Source organism: Panthera tigris, chromosome B4 (genome assembly GCF_018350195.1).
Source record: "Panthera tigris isolate Pti1 chromosome B4, P.tigris_Pti1_mat1.1, whole genome shotgun sequence".
In the NCBI taxonomy this organism is placed as follows: Eukaryota; Metazoa; Chordata; class Mammalia; order Carnivora; family Felidae; genus Panthera; species Panthera tigris.
The window spans coordinates 47,726,366-47,746,628 of NC_056666.1; the positions used below are offsets into that span (position 1 = coordinate 47,726,366).

General features: G+C 35.7%; 1 protein-coding gene across 1 annotated transcript in view; it reads right to left on the minus strand.

Moving 5' to 3' along the window:
- GUCY2C (guanylate cyclase 2C) overlaps positions 1 to 20,263 on the minus strand; it is a 68,640-nt gene that overhangs the window by 32,707 nt on the left and 15,670 nt on the right. The window contains exons 7-11 of the mRNA XM_007082767.3: positions 19,802 to 19,919; positions 17,488 to 17,623; positions 10,824 to 10,909; positions 8,277 to 8,388; positions 1,752 to 1,833 (exon numbers count right to left, since the gene is read on the minus strand). Coding sequence (XP_007082829.1) covers positions 1,752 to 1,833; positions 8,277 to 8,388; positions 10,824 to 10,909; positions 17,488 to 17,623; positions 19,802 to 19,919 — 534 coding nt within the window. The remainder of the gene's footprint in view (positions 1 to 1,751; positions 1,834 to 8,276; positions 8,389 to 10,823; positions 10,910 to 17,487; positions 17,624 to 19,801; positions 19,920 to 20,263) is intronic.

Genomic DNA, 20,263 nt, shown 5'->3' on the forward strand with positions numbered 1-20,263 from the left:
GCCCTTATTAATGTCCCCTAAGCAGAAATGATTATTTTCTCCCTATGCTTTTCTGAGTATTCCTCTATTAAGTACATATAAAATAGTATATTACTGACCAATGATTATGATCCTAAGACCTGGAGGCAAAGTAGTCTTATAGCCTTGAAGGCTCTCATCTCTGCATTCCCAAAGACTCTTGGGACCCAAGAGAGCCAACTGTCATCCATATTGAATCAGAGGATGCCATAAATCATTCACTACTTTTCTTGTATAGGCAGCTGTAATGGAGAACTATGTGAATAACATCTGTCTACCAGATCTCATTTGGACACATCACTGCTCTGGCCATTGGGAAACCCTATCTCTGCCTCCTGTGTTTAAAGAAAATGGAAAATGCCTGTTTCTGCACGTTATTGTCTCTTACCTTGTGATTTACCCCTATCTTAAGCTGACAATCATTTGGACTTGGTTTCTGAAGGACAACTGCCACATTGTGACCTTGCTATTGACTGGATTTATTATCTTCAAATTGTGGTTTCTGGTTACCTTCAACTAAATGACCACAATACACTGTATATGTGTATATACATCTCAAATTTGGGGTAATGCAGTTACAGGACTCAAATTCTGCCTTCAGGCTGAACAGAGAAATCTATTTCCTTTCCTGGAGAAAACTTTAACTGATATGGAACAGTTTGGATGCTCTCATGAGAAAGTATAGTGACACACATATCAACATGTGTGATACACAGAGAAAAATTGTTATCTGGTTCAGTTGGGAAATGGGGGTGATTCTGACAATATAATATGATGGAAAGTTTTGTGTGTTTAACATACACAGATTAAGAGGTAGTGTGATATTCAGTCATTCATTTATATATTCAACAAATATTTCTGAGTATATATTATGCCTCTGTCACTGTGCGGGGCAATCCATATGTCCAAATTGAGTAGACAACCATGGAACTGATGGTCAGAAGGCCTGACTGCTAGTCTTGGCCCTACATACTACCTGGTGGTATGATTAAAGACGAGGGGCGCCTGGGTGGCTCAGTCGGTTGAGCGTCCGACTTCAGCTCAGGTCACGATCTCGCGGTCCGTGAGTTCGAGCCCCGCGTCAGGCTCTGGGCTGATGGCCAGAGCCTGGAGCCTGCTTCCGATTCTGTGTCTCCCTCTCTCTCTGCCCCTCCCCCGTTCATGCTCTGTCTCTCTCTGTCTCAAAAATAAATAAATGTTAAAAAAAAATTTTTAAAGAAAAAAGACGAGCCATTAGGTTTTCTGGGTCCCTTTCCCCATGCGAAAACAGGAGGAGGTAGATGATTTCAAAGGACTCTTCCAGACTGAACATATAGAGACTTTGAAATTTCCCACAAAATGCCAATAAACAGCAGAATACCTGTCTCTACCTATAGAGTGCCCATTATATGGTTGTCACTATACACACCTTATTTCAAGTTCTCACAACAGTTCAGATGAGGATACCGAATCTAAGTAACACATCATAATGCACTCAAAATCACACAACTAGTAAGTCACAGAACTGAGCTAGATAGGAGTTCAGGTCCCTCTGACACCAAGCTGTAAGTGATCTATTCAGTACCATTCTGCCCGTGATGTGGTCTTTGATGCAGAATGCCTTCATGATCTTCGATCTGTCTAGAAACCTTCTTGTGAATGTACATTATCATTGATGGCATCAGACTTCTCCCTCTCCCGCTCCCTCCCTCTCTGGATGGTGAGCACAGTGAGACAAAGAGGGTGACAGGTACCTCAGCACCAGAAGAGCAATGAGGAGGAGCAGAACCACAGCTCCTGTGAGGGTGAAGACCGCAATCAACAGGGCTTGAGGGCCTGTGGCAGAAAAGGCAGTGAAAAAATGCATTAGTAAGGATCTTTGAAGAGCGAATAAAAACATTTCAAAGACTCTAGTTGTATAATCTGATTTGAGGAAAAGGAAAGGAGAAACTTTTAAAAAATATTGATCTTTTATTAATCTCTTCATTGGTAGTTCAGGTCCTGTATCTGTGGTCTCTGAAGAAAATTATCTGGAATGTGCCAAGGAAAGTGGTTTAATTCCAGCTATCCTTATAATCTGCTCACTGTACTTCTTATGGGAATCACCAAATGTTACAAGAACATAAAATAGTTTTCAGTGCAGAGATAATTTTGGTAGGAAGCCCACCTAATATCCTTGGAACTCCTATACCTAAGGAGGACTCATAGAGAAAGAGACAACTATTTTTTAAGAACAAGCACAAATCAGAAGAAAAGTCAGTCACTGTAGAATACCAAGTGACAGTGTTGCCTGCTGGTCCTTCCCAAGCACTACCAGGTCATTGAGGGAAGTCACTGAAGAATGTAAGTGACTTTATTTATTAGAACACTAGTTGTAGGTGGAGCTGTAAGGATGGAGGGATTTAAGAGACTCACAGAAGGGTAAGTGAAACCCAGGAAAATGTGGATCTAACCCAAGGAAGCATTGAAGCAGAATCTGAATCTACAAAGGAACAAGGCTTTATTGAGAAGGACAGCAGCAATAGTAAAACTGCAAGAAAGTCATGGTTCGTATATGCCACAATGGATTCAGTTCAAGAAGGGGAAATGGAATGGATTCTAACCAATAGAGTGCTATTTAGCTTTATATAAATAATGATGAAAATGTTTACTAATTTTCAACTTTCAGAATCAAATTGTAGGTAAATGGCAGAGGGCTTCATAGAGGTACAAAACAGATATTATCAACTATGAAAAATCAAAGAGAAATACAGGAGACTCTGGGAGATAAGAAGGAGGTAGAAGGAAGGATAGGGTCACTAGTTGAGAAGCAAGAAGTTTTGTATATAGTTGATAGAATAATACTAGAAACTTACGTGTATTAATTAAAACTACAAAGGCATCCAATAAATGAATTGACAAAAAATATATAGCTATATTGAGAAAAGGTTAGAAAAAAGTAGGGCTGGTGAAGATGAACCAAATCTTTCATCAGTACAAGAAATAAACAGATAACCTCTAATATTTATAAATCAAGAAAGATATTCATATTACTTAGAAATATGCAACAAAGTCAGAAGTGATTGAGAGACCAAAGTTGACAGAGACGGGACCAGGCACACTCACTTTCCACTATGAATATCTCTACTATTGGGTTTAAAAATCACATGAATGAATTTTTCGTCACTAAAATTTTCTCCGTGCTTTTTATAAGGGGTGGTGTTGAAGAATTTATGCTTTGCTGCTAATGTAAGATGTTGCCTCTGCTTGTTATCTTGTTTTCTGCTAAGGGAAAACCTACAACAAGTGAAAATTTGAGCGCTGGATTTCTGTTCTCATCAGGGAAGAAACTGATTAGTACTCTGGATTTGGAGTTGCAGTATGGGCATGTTTGACTGTGTGAATTCTGCTTATTACTGTGATCATCACTTCCCTCACCTAGCCACCACTGCCATTGCCATCACTCTCCAATTCCACACAAAAAACGAAGTCAACACAAGAAATACAATTCTACTCATCAATGATTCTACTCATCAGTCTACTAAGATTACACATCCCCCTAGACTAGAACATGAATTGGAGGGACTAGGGGGAGCTTCCGCTGGGTCATTGCCCATCTCAATTCCTATATGCCCCCTACAGTATGAACATCTCACTGCACCATATTTAAATATACTATATACTATTTAACTATAGCAGTTGTTAATTCAACATACTTTTCAGTTTTGCTTAAGTTAGTCAAGTCACAGTATTACATTAGTTCAAAGGTCAAGCTTCTGCTGCTGTGGTTATCACATTCTATTTAATTCCATTTACAGTGAAGGTAGAATGATTTTATAAGCCCACAGTCATATGATAGTTACAAAGAATCTTAGAGTTAGTTAACAGATGTCCTGATTTGAAGGAGGAAGAAACTAACACTTGGAGAAGTAAATTGACTGAAATTAACACAGGGTGGATTAGTGCTGAGTAGAAATGAATTTATAGTTATCTCATATTGTTCCTTCTTCCTTCCTTCCTTCCTTCCTTCCTTCCTTCCTTCCCTCCCTCCCTCCCTCCCTCTCCTCCCTTCCTCCCTCCATCTCTTCTAAGGCACTAAGTTGGGCAAGCAGACATGAATAAAGAATAGACCCTACACTCACACAGTATATGGTTTAAAAAGATGTGTAAACCAATAAGTGTGATATAAATTCTATGCTAGAAGTCTGGTGGGATTTGGGAAAGATCAATGGGAAGCTAAGAAAAAGCTTAGAAAATATGAAATTCAAATTAAATGTTGAAGATGAGTGGCTGCTTACCAGTTGTATGGAGGAGTGATACATTTTAATCAGAGCGAGTAGCATCACTGAAGACACAAGGGCACGAGGTTGCAAGACCACCTCCCACCATTTTTTTAAGGAAATAGGAGGAAGTTGAGGGAGTAGGGAAGGGATTTCAGGCAAGATGAAAGAAAGATAAGTCTGGAGAAGTAAGAAGATAAATGGACATTTTGTGCTGTAATAAGTCATTTAGACTTTATTCCATGGGTAAGGTAGAGCTGCCAATTGAGTGTTAGCAATAATGCAACAATATGACTGGATCCACGCTTTCATTCTGGTGGCACTGTTGGTTAGACTAGAGGTGGGCAGGAAGCAGGACTGAAGCAGGAAGTCAGGTGGATGTTATTGTAACCCAGGAGGCAGATGATGATGGTTTAGAACATTCCCTGGCATTAAGTAAATCTTTGTAGAATGAATGAAACCATAGTGATAGTGTTATCTCAGTTGAAACATTCTGACACTTAGTTGGCAGTTGTGTACCCAGATAAAAGACCAGATGAAATCTCTTTTACTATTTGAAAGATTGAATTACTTTATTTATAAAGTTTGAAGTTAAATGTAGTAACAGTTGAGTAATGAAAAGTTCTGGCTAACTGAATTTTCTGGCTAAATGAGGATGAAGTGAAGTTGCCCAGGATGATACAATGTCCCTGTAATATGAATATTTAATGTGATGTCTCTTAGGTAAATAATGAGAGTTCTCTCAAAAATTACTTTTTGAGAAGTTGAGCATTTTATAAAGCATAGATCCTTCTATTGAATAACCCAAATACCCCAAAACTCTTAAAGAAATATATTAAAAATACAAGCTGACATTGTTACCACAGGCTATAATTAAGGGAAAAGAAAAAATAGTTGTAACTCAAAAAGTTACAAAGGAAAGAAGTAAAGAGTTGCAAAAATCCATGAGAAAAGACATACATTTTAAAAGTTAAGTGTGGTTAAACCTAGGAAGCTTGCAGATGGTTCTAGAGATAATTTTAAAAAGCTTGCTCATGAAAAGAAATCAACTTTAAAAAGCAATGATAGTATGGTTTTACTTTTTCAAGATTGCTTTGGGTATATGGGGTCTTTTCTGCTTCCACACAAATTTTAACATTGTTTGGCCTACCTCTGTAAAAAAAGCTGTTGGTATTTTGACAGCGACTGCATTAAATGTATAGACTGCTTTGGGTAGTAAAGACATTTTAACAGTATTTGTTCTTCTAATCCATGAGCATGAAATGTCTTTCCATTTCTTTGTGTCATCTTGAATTTTGTCATCAGTATTTTAGAATTTTCAGAGTACAGATCTTTCACCTCTTTGGTTAAGTTTATTCCTAGGTATCTTATCTTATTATTTTGGGTAGGATTAAAGACCTAAATGTGAGACCGGAAACCACAAGAATCCTAGAAGAGAACTCAAGCAGTAACTTCTTTGACATCAGTCATAGCAACTTCTTTCTAGATATATCTCCTGAGGCAAGGGAAACAAAAGCAAAAATAATCTATTGGGACTATATGAAAATAAAAAGCTTCTGCACAGTGAAGAAAACAATCGACAAAACTAAAAGGCAACCCTACAGAATGGGGGGTGAGTATCCAAAATATATAAAGAACTTATAAAACACCCAAAAAACAATTAATCCAATTAAAACTGGACAGAAGACACAAACAGATATTTCTCCAAAGAAGACATCCAGACGGCCAACAGACACATGAAAAGATGCTCATCATTACTTATTATCAGGGAAATGCAAATCAAAACTATAATAAGATATCACTTCACATCTGTCAGAATGACTCAAGTCAAGAGCACAAGAAACAACAAATGTTGGTGAGGATGCGGAGAAAAAGGAACACTGATGCACTGTTGGTGGGAACGCAAACAGTATGAAAACAGTATGGAGGTTCCTCAAAAAGTTAAAAATAGGACTACTTTATGATCCAGCAATCACTTTACTGGGTGTTTACCCCCCAAAATATAAGAACACTAATTCAGAGGGATACATGCAGCCTTATGTTTATTGCACCATTATTTATAAGAGCCAAGATATGAAAGCAGCCCAAATGTCCATCAATTGATGAATGGATAAAGAAGTGGTATTTTACAAAGGAATATTTAGCCATCAAAAAGAATGAAATCTTGCCATTTCAATAACATGAATGAGGCTGGAGAGTATCATGCTAAATGAAATAAGTTAAGAAAAACAAATGTCATATGCTTTCACACATATGTAGAATTTAAGAAACAAAATGAAAAAGCAAAGGGAAAAAATGAGAGAGAGAGAGAGAGAGAGAAAGAAAGAAAGAAAGAAAGAAGAAAGAAAGAGACTCTTACTTATAGAGAACGATCTGATGGTTACCAGAGGGGAGAGACTGGGGATGGGTGAAATAGGTGATGGGGATTAAGGACAGCCCTTGTCATGATGAGCACAGGGTGATGTTGGAAGTGTGGAATTATTATACGGCACACCTGAAACTAATATAACACCGTATATTAACTGGAATCAAAATAAAAACTTTAAAAAAGAGCAATGATAACAGTAAATCTGAAGTCAGTTCGGGATTGTTTATTGTTTAGAAGAATAGGATCCCCACTTCCCACATCCTTCTTTGCTTTAGTCAACTGCATATGGCTACTGAATAAAAACACAGGGATCATTTTTAACCATATACGACTCATGGAACACAAGAGGACTAAAAATATAGCAAGAACTTTAACACAAGCAAGTGCATCAAAACACAACTTTTCTCTTTAAGTCCTATTGACCTCAGTTTCTGGTTATTAGAACAGGGCTGCGAGACAAATATTTATAGTTTATTCTTTAGTATTTAAAAATGGTAAATTAATACAGAGTCATGGGAAAAATTGGAAAATTAAGAAAAACATAAAATGGTCAAAAAAAAATTCTCCTAGGATCCTACTATTCAGAAGCTATCACTGTTAACATTTTAGCATATTTCTTTACAGTCTATTTCTAACATAGTTTTACAAAGAATAGAATCTTATTAAATAAAAATTTGTTCACTTTCCTGTTAATTTACCTTGTGAGTTTTCCCATGTCATTTAAAATTCTTTGTAAATATTTTAATTGGTTTATGATGTACCATTTATGAATGTATCACTTTTTTCTAAATTATTTTATACATTTATGAATGTATCACTTTTTCTAAATTATTTTATTAATTTTATTAATTCTAAATTATTATTATATTAATAATAAATTTAATAAAAAATTTATTATTATTATTATTTTTTGCATCTTGGGCATAAATATTTGTCCAAATTTAAACTTTTTTCCCTAAAAATAGATTAGTAATGTGAAATTACTTACTATTTATTGTAGTAATCCTTGGCTAAGCCAGACTGTCCTGAGACTTTGTTGCCCAGGAGATACTTAGCTGACCCTATACAGTGATGCCCAATGTCATATGGTCACATCGGAAGTTGCACGGGTGAAGTTATAGTCATGTTAGGGCTTTCCATGATATTATAGGATCTCATCTTAAGTAGATGGGTAATCATCATTATAACCCAAGTATATATCCTGTGAGGAAATGGGGGGAGACTTTTGAAGCCATGCTCACTGATGACTGACGGCTGCTGGCATCATGTGTTTCTTGCTGAAATATGTATACTTTGAGTTTATTGCAGTAAAACGGAGTAAGTGGCATTAAGAATATATGTCTTTGTGTTCACTTTGCCAGTTGTTGCAACTAATTTTCTATAGGTTAATTTTTGTCAGTGATTAGGTAGGACACATATTAAAGAGAGGTATAGCTAAATTAGAATAGGGATAGCTTCAGCATGTAATTAGAACTGTAATATCATTCATTGGGAAGGGAAGTCCACATTTTACAAGCCTAGCAAATCTAATTCAGACAACAGACAAAATAAACAAAAAAATAAAAGCAGGCTAATTGTATAAACCATAGAATGTGCTTACCTTACCAGAAAAGCCATTTCAGGGAAAGAAAATTCACCAAAGGATATCTTACCCTCGCCTGGGATATCATTAGGAAGTTTGTGGTTCTTCCAGATGAATGTGGGGGTTTCTTCCTTTGGAGTAGTCCTATTTACATGGGTGTCATAGGTCAATAGAACGTTGTACTGTGCCAGGGCATGAAAAAGAAGAAGGATGAACAGAAAAAGACATTTTAGAATGACTTCTGATGAGACTGTCCTGCCCATTGACATTTGAATTTCATAGTAACACTTCTCAATGAAACAAGGTAATGTTTTGCAGCCAGGAGCTTAGCTAGGTAGCATCCACTTATTGGTTCACAGCATGAAGGTAGCTTTAAGCCCCATGTGGGTCAATTATTTTGTTTCTTTATGATCATACATCGTATGAGTAACTCCTACCCAATATAGAATCTTTGCATCTTTAGAGAATTAGTTCAAGCCTCTCATTTTACGAATGTTAAAAGAGAGACCAAAAGAAATTAATGGCTAACTCTAAGTCACATGACAAGTGAAGCACCAATGTTTTGCACAATATTAAGTTGCTTTGAAAACAATATATTGAGAAAATGCATCACAGGTAAAATCCATTATCTATTTTGATATAGGTCAAGGGGCTCTGAAATAATGCTACATTTAAATTCTATCAATTACATAATTTTCAAATATCTTCTATCCTTTTGCTCTAATATGCTGTCTTGTACATGATACTAATTAGACTTCTAAAAGAAAAGGTTTTTTTTTCAAGCAATCCACCAATGGGATATATTAATATATCCTTACAATATTGCTGCATATATTGAGTCGGTTTTGTAAAAGACATCTGAAAAATGACCATCTTTCTAAATTCAACACCATTCCCTCAAAACTTTCTGGACAAAAGTTTTATATCTTTAGAAATATACTTTTAATTTTTTTAATGTTTATTTATTTTTGACAGAGAGAGAGACAGAGCATGAGCAGTAGAAATATACTTTTAACTTGAAAGTATGATCTATAATTGCATATATTGAGGATAGTAAATATCCTAACATTCGGGTACAGTACATTGACTTTCTATTGAGGCTTTCTCTGGATATAGAATAGCTTATCTATATCTCTGTGTTTTGAGAATTAATCCCTGGTTGCCTGTATATACATATTATACAGCACAACTGCTGGCACTAGATTATTGGAAAATTCAACTAGATTTACCTTTATTGAAAAATTCAGCTAGATTTTCCTTCAGAGAGAGTAAGTGTACAGAATATTTTTTATACTGAAGAGCAGTTATGAGGATGATATAGGATCGTCATGTATTTGCTTCTCTCCAAAGGAATCATTAGGTGCAAATGACTTAGAGGGGAGTATAGTTATCTTTGTAGTTACTATAATAACTGGAGCATTGGTGACACTTTTCTAAAGGTACTCCCATGAAATGTATGTGAAATATAGCATTATATTAAAGGTTTATATAGTAACTGTAAACTATGGAGTAGTTTTCTGAAATGCCGCCCTCAAATTTCTGGTTTAACTTTCTCAATCTGGACATCTTTTCTCTAGCTTTCCATATTTCCCATTACAGATATCTTTTACAAGGGGGGGGGTGGTCAACATATATGCCAAATGTATGACTTAAAGATGCCATAATGATCACATTGTAAAATTACATGAAAAAATGAATAACTCTTTGTCTTAGATTCCTAGTTATGTGAGGACACAATGTCTTAAAGAAAAAAAAAATACTTTCTACTGACCATTTGGTTGGCTAGAACAGTGGCTTTCATAGTTTGCGATGGGCACAATTTTGGGTGACATACAGATAGGTGTTTTGATTTTAAATTAAATGCTGATCAGCCATTAATTATATTCCAGATAAGAAGCTAAGCAAGCACTGGAAACATGGAAAAGTAAGACCCATTCCCTTTCTTTAAAGAACCTACATGGGGGTGCCTGGGTGGCTCAGTTGGTTAAGCTTCTCACTCTTGATTTTGGCTCAGGTCATGATCTCATGGTTTGTGAGACTGAGCCCTATGCTGTGCTGACAGGGTGGAGCCTGTTTGAGATTCTTTCTATGAATCTCTCTGCTCCTTCCTCTGCTCCCTTTCAAAACAAATAAACTTTAAAAAATAAAGAACCTATATGTAGGTGAGGAGAAAAGATACATGTAATGTGAATAAAAACATGACATTATAGGATGGCTTGTGCCAGAAATATTGCACAATTAGTGATTTTTATGAGTTCAGATGGAGAGAACAGGGAATGTTTCATTGAAATTTTTAGCTGTGGAAATGAATAAACAATTCTTAGGACAGAAGTGTCATCCTATCATTGATATCCCATCAACAGTCTGGTATTTATATCAATATATTCTGGCTAAGTATCTTATATAGAGTCAATAGAGTATGGATATTCTAAATAAGGTCTATGGGTCAAAATGCTTAAAGAATAGTCTCAAGTAGGGCATAATTGTGAATTTGAAAAAAATAACTTGCAGATTTTTAAACACAACTTCTCTAATTCCTTTTCTATCACTTGCCTTGTAGTTATCCTTCCTCTCCTAGTCACTTCACCCCAAATTCCTGATAAGAAGTCAGACATACTTTGTTGGTATCCACGGAGGTATACAGAAGCATCATAGTGTTGTCAATATCCCCACAGTTGTCCAAAGTCACAGGACCCGCATGCCCTAGGGTAAAATCAGGAAAAGTTAGAGGTTATTTTTGACTTTTTGACAGAAGGTATGAAATAGGTTCAAATTGCTCTATTTTACTGAAAGATTGTCTTAATGAGCTAATCAGAAGGAATCTCCATTGGCTCCTAGCCCTGAGATCTCTGATGGATATTTATTTTAATGTTTATTGATTTGAGAGAGAGAGAGAGAGAGGCGGGGGGGGGGGAGAGAGAGAAAGAAAGCATGAACAGAGGAGGGGCAGAGAAAGAGAACCCCAGGCAGGCTCCATGCTGTCAGCACAGAGCCCAATGTGGTGCATGAACTCAAAAACCATGAGATCATGACCTGAGCTGAAATCAAGAGTTGGATGCTTAACCGACTGAGCCACCCAGGCACCCCTCTCTGATGGATATTTTTGAGAGAAATGCTAATTAGTATTTAGTTAGAAGGGAATTTTTTTTAATTGCATTTAGGATGAAATAAAATATAATCAGCCAATAAATCCTTCTAATTATTAGTGAAAAGCTTTTGCTAAGAATATTTACTAACGTAGTGAAAATTTCTCATATACCATGTGATTTCCTGTATTATCATATTATTAACTTCACATGTCCAGTTTTCAACAAAAATATCACAAGGCATAGTAGGAAACTGAAAAGTGTGGCCCAAATCAAAAGAAAAAAATAAATAAGCCAGCAGAAACTAACTCTGAAAAAGACCTGATGGTGGATTTAATAGACAAATGCTTTAAAACACTTGTCTTAAAGATGTTCAAAGAATTTAAGGAAGAGATACATAAAGCCAGGAGAATAATGTATGAACAAAATGGAAATAGCAATAAAGAGAAGGAAAACCTAAAAAGGAAACCAAAAGCAAATCCCAAAACTGAAAAGTACAATCACTGTAATGAAAAATTCACTAAGGAAATTCAAATGCAGATCTGAGCAGGTAGAAGAAAGAATCAGTGAACTTGAAGACAGGACAATGAAAATTATTAAGTCTGCAGAACAGAAAAAAAAATTGAAATGAACAGAGCCTAAGGGACCTGTGCAACACCATCAAACAGACCACCATATGCATTGTGGAAGTGCCAGAAGAAGAAGAAGAGAGAGAAAGGGGTAGAGAAAGGGGTAGAGTCTAATCAAACTGACAAAAGCCAAAGACAGAATTTCGAAAGCAGCAAGAGAGAAGTGATTTATCACATCCAAGAGATACTCAATAAGGTTTTTGGCAGACTTCTCATTAGATGCTTTGAAGGCCAGAAGGTAGTGGGCTGATCAAAATGCCAAAAGAAAACCTTTCATCCAAGAATCCTTTATCCAATGAATCTGTCTGTCAAAAGTGAGGGTGAAAGTAAGACATCCCAAGATAAACAAAAGAGTTTGTAACCACTAGAACTTGATCTGCAAGAAATGTTAAAGGGAGTCCCATAGGTTGAAATGAAAGGACACTGTACAATAACTCAAAGCCATATGAAGAAATAAAGATCTCAATAAATGCAAATGCATGGGCAATTATAACATTTAGCATTATTATAACAATGGTGTGTAATTCCACTTTTTATTTTCTACATGATTTAAGGGATGAATGTGTTTTTAAAAATTAGTCCCCAAACTAGCATTATTATAACTGGTTTATAACGCTACATTTTGTTTTTGACATAATTTAGGACACTAATGCTTAAAATATCCACAGTTTATATTTTTGGACACACATGTATAAAGATGTAATTTTGCAACATCAATGTCTGAAAAAGGTGGGGATGGAAGTATTAAAGCTATAGAGTTTTTTTCAAACTTTATGTATTTATTTTGAGAGAGAGAGAGAGAGAGCACTCAAGCTGGAGAGGGGCAGAAAGAGAGGGAGAGAGAGAATTCCAAGCAGGCTCTGTGCTGTCAGCACAGAGCCCGATGTGGGGCTCGACCCTACAAACTGTCAGATCATGACCCAAGCCGAAATCAAGAGTTAGATGCTTAACTGACTGAGCCACCCAGGTACCCCTAAAACTGTAGAGTTTTTTAAAAATGTGATTGAAGTTAAACTGGTATAAAGTCAAATTAGAATGTAATAATCTTAGAGTGTTAACCATAATACCTATGGCAACCACAAAGGAAATAGTTAAAGAATATAAATAAAAAAATAAGACAGGAATTCAAACATTTCACTACAAAATAAATCAACTAAACACAGAAGAAGAAAATAATGCAGAAAATGAGAAACAAAAAAAAAAAAACAAAAACAAATGAGAAACAAAAAAACAAACAAATCTCTTCTTCTCAGTAATTACTTTAAATATAAAATAGATTTTATTTTGATTGGAGAATCAAAGATAGAGATTTGAAGACTGTATTTTTAAAAAAATGATTCTATATGATATCTATAAAAGACTCATTTTAGATCCAAAAACATAAATAGTTTGAAAGAGAAACAATGGAAAAGGATATTCTATGCAAATAGTAACTGAAAGAGAGTGGCGGTGGATATACTAATATCAGACAAAATAGACTTTAAATTAAAAATTTTATAAGAGAAAAAGGATAGTGTATATTAATAAAGGTTTCAATACAGCAAGAAGATATAACAATTATAAACATCTATGCACTTAATAACAGACTACCAATATACATGAAGCAAAAATTGGCAGAATTGAACAAAGAAATGGACAGTTCTACAATAATAGTTGAAAATTTCAATACTCCACTTTTTAAAAAATTTGTTTATTTTGAGAGAGAGGGAAGGAGGGGCAGAGATAGAGGGAGAAAGAGAATCCCAAGCAGGCTCTGCACTGTCATCACAGAGCCCAGTGTAGGGCTTGGACACACAAACTGTGAGATCATGAACTGAAGTGAAATCAAAAGTCAGACGCTTAACTGACTGAGCCACCCAGGTGCCCCTCAATATTCCACTTTCAATGATGGATAGAATAACAAGACAAAAGAAGTTTGGAAATAGAAGACTTGAACAAATACATCAACTAGATCCAATAGACAAACACAGAACAATATAATACACATTGTCTACCCGACAATAGAATACACATTATTCTTAAATGCACATAAGGCATTTTCCAGGATAGATCATATGTTAGGCCACGATTAAGTCTGAATAGATTTAAAGCGATAGATGTTTTACAAAATATCTTCTCTGACCATAAAGTCAGACTTCAATAATAGAAGGAAAGCTGGAAAATTCACCAATTTGTGGACATAAAAAAATCACTCTCTTAAACAATTAATGGATCAAAGAAGAAATCACAAAGGAAAAGTTTGAAAACCTAAAGACAAATACAAATGAAAACATAAAATACCAAAGCTATGGGACACAGCAAGAGCAGTGCTAAGGGGGGAATTTATAGATGTAAATGTTCACACTAAAAAACAAAAACATATGCAAATCAAAAATCTAACTTTACAACTTAAGAAACCAGAAAAAGAAGAACAAACTTAACCCAAAGCTAGCAGAAGGAAGGAAATTATAAAGATTAAAGTAGAGGTAAATGAAATGCAGAAGAGAAAAACAACAGAAAAAAGTCAATGAAACTAAAAGTTGGTTCTTCAAAAACAGCAACAAAATTGACAAACTTTTAGCTAAGTAGATAAGAAAATGACTCAAATTACGAAAATAAAACATGAAAGTTGGGGACCTTATCAATTCTACAAAAAAAAATTATTATAAGCAATTCTATAGCAACAAATTGGATACCTTAGATTAAATGGGCAAATTTCTAGAAACATAAAACTTACCATGACTAAACCATGAAGAAATAGAAAATTTGAATAGATCTATAAGTAGTAAGGAGATTGAATCAGTAATCAAAAATCTCCTGACCAAACAGAAAAAAAAAAAATCTGGATCTAATTGCTTTATTGATCAATTCTACAAACATTTAAAGAATAATTAACACCAATACTTCTCAAATTCAAACTTAAAAAAAAAAACCTGAAGAGGAGGAAACATTCCCTAACTCATTCTATATGGCCAGATATCTGATATCAAAGCCAGAAAATGACACTAAGAAATGAAAACTATATCAATATTCCTAATAAACACTGATTTAAAAGTCCTCAACAAAATACTGGCAAACAGAATTCAGCAGCATATTAAAAGAAATATACACTAGGACCAAGTAAGATTTATTCCTTGAATGCAAGGATAGCTCAACATATAAAAGTTGAGAAAGTTGATATATTATATTGATAATATACCACAAATAACAGAATGAAGGAAAAAATGCATGACCTTATCAATCTGATGAAAAGAAAGCATTTTACAAAATTAAATACTTTTCATGATAAAACATAACAAACTAGGAATAGAAGGAAACTATCTCAACATAATAAAATCCATCTATGAAGAACCCATAACCACATCATACTTGATGGTGACAGACTGAAAGCTTTTCCTGTAAGATCAGGAACAAAGCAAGGATTCCCATTCTTGCCACTTTTATTAAACGTAGTACTAGAATACCTAGCCAGAGCACTTAGGCAAGAAAGAAAGAAATATAAGTATCCAAATTGGAAAGGAAGAAGTGAAGTTATCTCTAATCGCAGATGATAAGACCTTATATGTTGAAAATTTTCAATATTCCACAAAAAACTGTTAAAACTAATAAAAGAGCAAAGTAGCAGGATAAAAAGTCAACAGTCAAAACTCAGTTGCATTTTTATACAGTAACAATGAACATTCAGAAAAGGATATTAAGAATACAATTCCAGTGGCAGTTACAGGCTTCCATTTATGGAATGAATAGGTCATACCGAAAAACGTTACAGGAAATATAGTCAATGTATAGTCAAAGGTATAGAGAATATGGTCATTGGTACTGTAATAGCGTTGTATGGTAACAGATGGTAGGCATACTTGTGGCAAGCATAGCATAAAGTATAGACTTGTGGAATCACCATGTTATATGGCTGAAACTAAGGTAACATTGTGTGTCAACTATATTTCAATAAAAAAGAATACAATTCCATTTATGATAGTATCAAAAAGAATAAAATACTTAAGAATTTACTTAACCAAGGTGAAAGACTTGTACAAAAAAAAACCTCCAAAACATTTCTGCAAAAAATTAGATATTAATAAATGGAAACTTCCCATGTTTATGTAATAGAAGAATTAATATCATTAAGAAATCGGTATTACCCAAAGCAGCCTATAAATTTAATGCAATCCCTGTCAAAATCTCAATAATTTTTTTTGCAGAAATAGGAAAAGCCATCTTAAAATTCATATGGAATTTCAAGAGATGCTAAATAGCCAAAACAATTGAAAAAGAAGAACAAAGCTGAAGGACTCACGTCTTAATGTCAAAACTTACTACAAAGCTACAGTAATCAATAGTATGGTATTGGCATAAACTCGGATGTATACACAAATGGAATGGAATAGGATGTTCAGAAATAAACCCTTACATATATGGTCAAATAATTTTCACTAAGGGTGACAAGACCATTCAATGGGGGGAAAGAGTCTTTTCAGCAAATGGTGCTGGGAAAATTAGATATCCACATAGCTCAAAATCCATCCTGACTTAAATGTAAGGCCTACAACTATAAAACTTAGAAGAAAACACAGAGCAAAAGTTTCATGACATTAGATTTGGCAGTGATTTCTTAGATATGATACCAAAGGCAAAGGCAACCAGTGAAAAATTAGGCACACTGGACTTCATGAAGATTTAAAAACTTTGTGCATGAAGACATTATCAACAGAGTAAAAAGGCAACTCACAATATAGGAGAAAATATTTGCAAATCATATATCTGATTCACTATTAATAGCTAGACAAAAAAAAAAACAATTCAAAAAGGAGCAAAAAGACTGAAGAGACAATTTCTAAAGAACATATGCAAACATACACATTATCAACAGAGTAAAAAGGCAACTCACAAAATAGGAGAAAATATTTGCAAATCATACATCTGATTAGCTATTAATATCCAGACAAAAAACCCAAACAATTCAATTCAAAAAGGGGCAAAGGACTGAAGACACATTTTCTAAAGAACATATACAAATGGCCAATAAGGCCAATAAGCACATGAAAAGGTGCTTGATATTGCTAATCATTAGGGAAATGTAAATCAAAATTACAATAAGATGCTACTTCACACTCAGGAACATGTGTTGGGAGCTTTGGGATGGTGTTGTTATGAGAGGTTATGGTAGTTTGAGTGGTGACACAGGGTCCCAGATCCCTAAATGATAGAAAGGAGATATGGAAGGACCAAAATCAAATGGCAGAGATTTCTCTTCTCCCTAGTCTCTAAGCATTTTCGGGACATCACTGACCAAAATGCCCTGTGATGAGCCTGTTATAAATACAAAGTCCAAGCCATTTGCCCTTTCTTTGGGATTGAAAAATTCTGAAATCCTAAAGCATCACCTGGGGTCCAAGATATTGAGAACAGCAACCCCAAAATTTATGCAGTGATGTTTGCCTCCAAGTTCAAAGTTATTTAGCTGTTGATCCATCTATTGCCAAACCCCCTCTTTGTTTCCCTAAGTCCATCCACAAAGCCCATATTTCTCCAGCTTTCTGTAAAGTGTAAGTTTTGTTGCTGTTGTTTGCTCTTAGGAGACCAGTACCTTCAAAAGTGAGGTTCTTGAAGGCATGAGCAAATTTGGGGGTGGTAATAGCTTCTCCATTTTCAAGAAATATCTTCAGCATGTGTCCAAAGAGTAAGATTCCATTCAAGTAGGCAAGAGCAAAGCCATTTTTTGCCTGAATGAGAAAGAAAAATCTTTTGAGTCCCAAAAAAGAGATTCTGGTCTTGAACCTGGAACAAAACATTCTTGGGGTCAGCAGAGTAACCGGAAAGGTAAAGGCATATTAGGAGAATTATAGGGATGGTAGTAAAAGTAATCTTTTGGAAAATATGTCCTTGAACCAGGGTTCTTTTATTATCCTTGTGTCAAAATTTTGCATTTCCTTGGGATCAATAAACCTGAAACACTTCCTTTAGGGAGGTACTTCCTTCCCATGATGGTGAAATCTATTATTTCAACCAGGAAGAACAACAGACAACATTTTCATAATTCTTATGGGATTTTATACAGAAAAAAATGCTTGCTTGTACTTTAATGTTTTCACAGAGAGTAAAAGAGAACAACAGTAAAAACAATTCCCTGCCCTTCAGTACCCTGAATAGAACAGGAAGAGTTTTGATTGGATACCAATGAACCTGCTTTAGAAACGATTCTCGACAGTTGCGATCTTCACAGAGTTGGGCTATGGATTAAAAGTCTTGTGCCCCCTGAGACTAAGTGAATTCTGTCAGCTTGGGCATTTTGGACTGTCCACCTGTTAAGAATCACACTTTCAACAGAGCCTAGAAGCTGCGTGAGTGATATCTGAATATTACACACAGAAGTGCATTTGCTGGAAAATATAAAGAGAAAAAATAAAACGCCTCTCATTGGTTTCAGTGTCTTTTGCTGAAATCATCATTTGATGAGATAAAAAGAATCCAGTTAAGACCCAATCCCCGGGGGGTCTGGGTGGCTCAGTAGGTTAAGCATCCGACTTTGGCTCAGGTTATGATCTCGTGGTCCATGAGTTCAAGCCCTGCATCAGGCTCTGTGTTGACAGCTCAGAGTCTGGAGCCTGCTTCAGATTCTGTGTCTCCCTCTCTCTCTTCTCCCCACTCTGCTTATGCTCTGTCTCTGTCTCTCTCAAAAATTAAAATAAAGATTAAAAAAAATTAAAAAAAAAACCCCAACTTCCAAAGTGGTTGCAGCTCCAAATTTTTGCAGCATTGTGAAAAAGAGGGTTTAGAATTTCTAGTCTAGGAAAAAACCGTTGTACTCCCCAAGGTACCCAACTTCCCTTATAGCTCTTCAGGTCTGGCCCATGGCTTGCCATCCCAAGGTTGTTCAGGGTCCTCGGGACTGCTTCTTCCCTCTTCTTCCCAGTCCTAACCTGCTCTCAACTGACTCTGAGGGCAGAATACATTTGATGAATTTAATCAAGCTAAGGTATAGTGACTGACAAGGCCTAATGGAGTATTAGGGTCAGGGGCCCCTGTATTATAATAAGGTGGCCATGATTTAATGTCCAATTGGAGGTTTTCTTTTCTTTCTTTCTTCCTTTCTTTCTTTCTCTCTTTCTCTCTTTCTTTCTTTCTTTCTTTCTTTCTTTCTTTCTTTTTTTTCTGGAATCAGTGCTAAACCAGATGAAATGCTGGATAAGAGGAATAAACATGACTCTCCTGGACAAATTTAAACAATGGCCAACTTAATTATAATAGAGGACAATGTCTTAACCTAGGAATATATATCTTTAAAGGTAGAATTTTGATATTGGCCCCAGCGGAAAGTTGCTTTAGGTACATTGTTTAGTTTCTACCTTCCCTAAGTTAGTGGGGCTTCTTCCTGTCTTCCCACATTGTCACTTCCATTCCAATATTACAGAGTGTGCATTGTCGTGCTGGTCCAAAGCCCAGCACAGTGACCTATAGTAAGAGAGGTTTTTTTTTTGTTTGTTTGTTTGTTTGTTTTAATTAAAAAAATTTTTTAAAATGTTTTTATTTATTTTTGAGACAGAGAGAGGCAGAGCATGAGCAGGGGAGGGGCAGAGAGAGAGGGAGACACAGAATCCGAAACAGGCTCCAGGCTCTGCGCTGTCAGCACAGAGCCCAACGCGGGGCTTGAACTCACAGACTGTGAGATCATGACCTGAGCCGAAGCCGGACGCTTAACCGACTGAGCCACCCAGGCGCCCCTATAGTAAGAGTTTTAATATCAGTAATCCTGCTATTGCATGTAGTTGGTCTCAGTTAATATCTGTTGAGTGAATGAGAGTAAAAAAAAAAATTGCTTACTTTAGAATTTGGGTCCTGCATAGGAGAATAATATATTACCCTTGACAAAGAAAAGAATAGTATATACCCATGAAACTTACCCATGATAAACTTTTGGAGAAAGAGCTATTTGAGGTGGAATTCTCAGGATGCAATGTCAGGACAAGGACATTTTTCATATAGTCTGGGGCGGTGACATTATCCGCAAAGTATACGTTACTGTATTAAGAAGCACAAGTTCCTCATGAAAATTAGGTTCCTCCAAAACCAGATATGGAGCTTCCACAATTCCCACAAACTATAGCATCAGCCTAGAAATAGTTTAAAACATTTTTTTCCAGTAGCCTGAAAAACTTTCTGCTTTCCCCCAGATAGGTTTATTTTCTCCTAACATGCTAAGTTGAGTAAGAGGGCTTAGGCAGCTGTCATTCACATACACAAGTGGAAAGGAAGATCAGAACACAGATACCTCTTTGAAGGAGTTTTTTAGGCTCTGGACATGCGAGCTAGGGCTCACTTTCAAGGCTTACTGACCTTTGGTTTATGTGTGGAGTCTTTCTTTT